The sequence below is a fragment of the Octopus bimaculoides genome, chromosome 3 (assembly GCF_001194135.2).
Source record: "Octopus bimaculoides isolate UCB-OBI-ISO-001 chromosome 3, ASM119413v2, whole genome shotgun sequence".
Classification (NCBI taxonomy): Eukaryota; Metazoa; Mollusca; class Cephalopoda; order Octopoda; family Octopodidae; genus Octopus; species Octopus bimaculoides.
The window spans coordinates 157,158,339-157,162,788 of NC_068983.1; the positions used below are offsets into that span (position 1 = coordinate 157,158,339).

At 37.5% G+C, this 4,450-nt stretch overlaps 1 protein-coding gene across 4 annotated transcripts in view; it reads right to left on the reverse strand.

Moving 5' to 3' along the window:
* Positions 1-49: 49 nt before the first annotated feature.
* LOC128247357 (luciferin sulfotransferase-like) overlaps positions 50-4,450 on the reverse strand; it is a 9,452-nt gene continuing 5,051 nt past the window's right edge. The window contains exons 2-3 of one of the 4 annotated variants that reach the window (XM_052966634.1): positions 992-1,089; positions 50-666 (exon numbers count right to left, since the gene is read on the reverse strand). In XM_052966634.1, coding sequence (XP_052822594.1) covers positions 424-666; positions 992-1,089 — 341 coding nt within the window. In that variant the 3' untranslated portion in view covers positions 50-423. The other 3 variants (XR_008263757.1, XR_008263758.1, XR_008263759.1) reach the window with 3 other exon arrangements.

Sequence of the window (4,450 nt, forward strand, 5' to 3'; positions counted from 1 at the left end):
TATATATATATATATATATATATATATATATATATGTATGTATGTATGTATGTATATATGTATGTATGTATAAAGAAAGAAAAAGATAAAGAGAGTATTTATTCATATGCAAATATGAATAGGTAGTATTTAGAGGCCTAAGAGATAGGACAAACTTGTGCGAATAGGGTACCATACACTTAACCGAGATTTTTAATTTTCTCAATTAGTTTCCATTTCTGTATTATGTATAATAACGCAACACTTAATTTTCAAGTGACTCAGACAACTTAACTCAGATTTAGAACTGCGAGATAGGAACTATTCACTTCTATAAGCACAACAACAATATAAAACTGACAAAAGGTTCCTGAGATATCCACTATCTAAGTGTCTTCCTTTTAGTCATAATGGATTTCTTCTATCAGTTTAAGAAAGGTGTTTCTACAAAGATGAAGTATGTATATTTGAAATTATAGAAATTAAAATATAAGGAGTTATATACGTACCAGAATGATAGAGAGTTCCGCCTTCTTTGAAGAAGTCTTTAGGGATATACGAACGAACCAATGGCTTTTCAGATTTCATTTTATCAAATGAACACATATCAATAATACTCTTAGTGAGTTGATCAGAAATTGGTTTTTCCAAGAAATTAGCAACACGTGACACTGCTTTAAATTGATCCTATTGTAAAGAAATTTTTAACTCAAATTCCTAAGTTTTCAGTAAAATATGTTCGCGTTACAGAAATATGGTTAAAATATGATTAGATTACGACGAAATATGTAATTAAAATATGATCTAAATTATGACAGAAGAAAGAAAGAAACGAATTTATTATAATAAAAAGGTAATGAATTACATTCGTTATGCTAATCATCATCTTCCAATCGGAAAGAATTCGGTAGTATTTAAGAAAACATCAAGCACATGTTTATACATTAGTTTTGTTTTGCGTTTTTTTTTGTTTGTTTTTTTTTTCTTATCAATACTTGAAAAATTAACATACATTTTTTATTTCTTCATAAGTTATAATAAGAACATTTGGGTTGTTTTTCATAAACTCATAAAATTCCACAGTATGTTTAAAGCAATCAGCGTAAGGAACTGATTAATTAAAAGAAGAATCAGGAAATGCATGATTAGAATACAACGGCCTTTTTTAATAACATCAAATTAACAAAAAAGTAAGTGGAACATTTAAGTTTAAACAAATACAGTTGGTAACTTTTTCACTAGGCACAAAAGTTCATACTTTTGAGATTCTGTAATGTTTATGTTTTACCCTAGAAACATCATTAGCATATGTAGGGATGAGATGGGGCTGTGACGTCAACGGTCAAGGGGCCCCAACGGAACAGGAAGGGGGAGAGAGGAAGTGAGGGAAGCAAGACCAGGGTCGTCTTCTTGCGGCCTGGGGTAGTCGCAGTGAACGGACGTCAGTGGAACGAGCTAGCGAGCATTGGTAGTAGCAGCTGCTAACATTAGGTGAGACGGATAGGGAACGTGTTTGGACTTAACACAGCTGGACAGCCAACAACGAGAGGTAGGTGTACCGTGTTTTATTCCCAGCGCTAGTGGGTCACTACCCAATCGCAGGGTGGCTACGAACAGCGTGCAGCTACATCAAGAGACGAGCAGATGGGGAAAACTGGGGAGGTAATGTGGGGAGGGGGAGAAGTGATGATGCGGGAGACCCTAGAGAGGGCAAGAGCAGAAGACCCAGTAGAGGAAACTGGAAGAATGGAACCGTATGGTGCGATACTAGCAGCATAGTGATAGGGTCTGTACTGGAAATCAGAAACGTCGAAGTGGAAGACGCGGCCTAGCTTCGAAAAGCAGATGATTACATCAACATGGCTGAGTTGGATGCAGTGCTGAAGGGAGTGAATCTGGCCCTGAAATGGGGGATGCACTCCATCGAAATCCGAACCGATTCGGCTATCGTGCTTGGCTGAGTAGGATCAGTTATCACCGATGAAAAGAAAGTTCGAACCAAAGGGGCTAAAGAGATGTTAGTAAAGCGCCGCCTAGAGGTTCTAGGAGAGCTTGCTGCCGAATTTGGTTTGAAGCTGAGTGAGGTCTTTGTGCCTTCAGAAAGGAACAAGGCAGACATTCTAACCAAGGTGAAAAAGGACTGGTTGGCAGAGCCGGAAGATTCGAAGCAGGGGATAACTGCAGTGTATCGGCTAAGTGACTCGGAACTAAGGAAACTGCATGCCATGCATCATATAAGCGTGGATAGAACCCTGTATCTTGCCAGAAGGGTTAACTTTGACGTTATTAGAACATTCAAAAGGTAGTCGGAAACTGTGATAAGTGTCAATCCATCGACCCTGCTCCCGGTGTGCATGAGCAGGGAAACATCTTGGTAGAGCACAACTGGAGACAATTGGCGGTGGGTGTGACACACAACCGGCAGGGAACGTATCTTTCGATGATCGACTGCGGGACGGGTCGGAAGGCCATTTCGAGGGAAACGAAAACGGGCACTGCAGACGAGATCCCATGTATCCTGAACGAGATATTTCTGGAGCAGATCCCTGTGGACGAATTGCTGATGGACATCGGCACTGCTTTTCATTCGGAAATACTAAAGGAGATGCTTGATAAGTGGAACGTGCTAAATATTTCTATATACCAGTAAACAATAACAGAATATTTTTGACTACATTTAAAACACCTATTGAGATATATTATATCTCGTACTAAAATTAGCCTGGAGAAAACTAACGAGACATTTAGAAATTATTTTAAATGCTTAACAATTCTGAATGCCCGCATTATCTACAATTGAACGAAGAGGTTAAGGACTTTAATGTTAACAACACACACTTCTATGACTGTTATTTCCATAAACCTTAGCACTTCTATTGAAGACAATGAATTTGTTGCCTTTGTACACGGATCACAATCATAAAACGAAAGCAAATACTCAATATCGAATAAAAGAAAACGCTTGGTGTTGTTTTGCGACCAGATATTCCGTTCGGTCATCTATAAACATGGAATGCAATTCTTTAATACTTACCTTGGCTTTTCGGCAGGAAAGGCAAAACATTGCGAAAGACCAATAATAGCAACTGCAATACGAGAAGTATTTAATGGATGTTGTTGTTGTTGGGAGTAAGAGCGATGATATACTCGGGGAACTTTGGGTGTCGACGAGGATGAAGAAGCTGGTTGGTTTCGGACCAGAAACTACCATGGATAACTTCCAAAAATCCCTGACCTGATAATGCGACCGAGGAGTATTGCCGGTTGAGGCATTTGGTGCAACGAAAATTTTGATACCATATAATAAATGCTTAAGCTAACAGTCTTTGTGTATTTTTAAATAGCCAATATGTGTCTTCCACGTTGTAGTCGTTTCAGTTACAACACACGGTCTCGCATCAAATCACTTGCCTGGCAAATACACTTCTGAAATTTATTTAATAAATAAGTGTCTCATTTGTAATATGTGTCTCATGTGATTTCTTCACTCCACAGACATCAAACGAAAAAGGGGTTCATAGTTATTAAAATAGATCCATTAGCCGCCTAATATACAAAAAAAGCACAAAATTAAAATGAATGTTAATTTATGAAGTTGTGGCAGGGATAGGTAATCCATCTGAGACTACCATACCTCCATTGGCAATAGAATTTCACCCTTTAATATTGAAGTAGTAGTAGAAGTAGTAGTAGTAGTAGTAGTAGTTGAAGTAGTAGTAGTAGTAGTAGTAGTAGTAGTAGTAGTAGTAGTAGTAGTAGTAGTAGTAGTAGTAAATTCTAAGACTACCTTCTCCTTTCATCCAAAGGTCGAAATAGCTGGGAAAATCTTCGTTGTATTCAAATACTTTAGCCCCCACCAAATGTCTGTAGAACGTCACCGCCATGCCATGGCTTTCGGATTGCGGTTTAGAAAGATAATTTTGTGATCCTCTAATAATTCCGGGGGTAGAAATTTAGCAGGTATGTGTGCACTCAAGAGCCGAGGCGACTTAGCTGATTCGAGATTTTCTATTGGCACCCAATCTAATAGCAAGTCTTCCTTCACAAGAGGAATCCTTTCACTGCTTCCTCTCAATATCATACTAGTCAATTCAAACAACCAATGTGAACCTGAAATTAGATATAAAACCTTTAATATTTATACTTTAATAAAAAAATTTAAAAAAGGGTGCTTATTAATTAGTTTGATTCATGAACGTGTTACAAAAAGAAAGCAATTATTAAAATCTAAAATGTCAAGAGAATTCTAATAAATTCCGAATTTAATATATATTAATCTAAATGAGATTTCCATGTCTCTTTTATTATTAAAGACACACGCTTCAATCACAAAGTTAATTTTTATTCACTGTGACATCTCTCTCTCTCTCTCTCTCTCTCTCTCTCTCTCTCTCTCTCTCTATCTATCTATCTATCTATCTATCTCACTCTCTCTCTCTATCTCTCTCTCTCTCTCTCTCTCTCTCTCTCT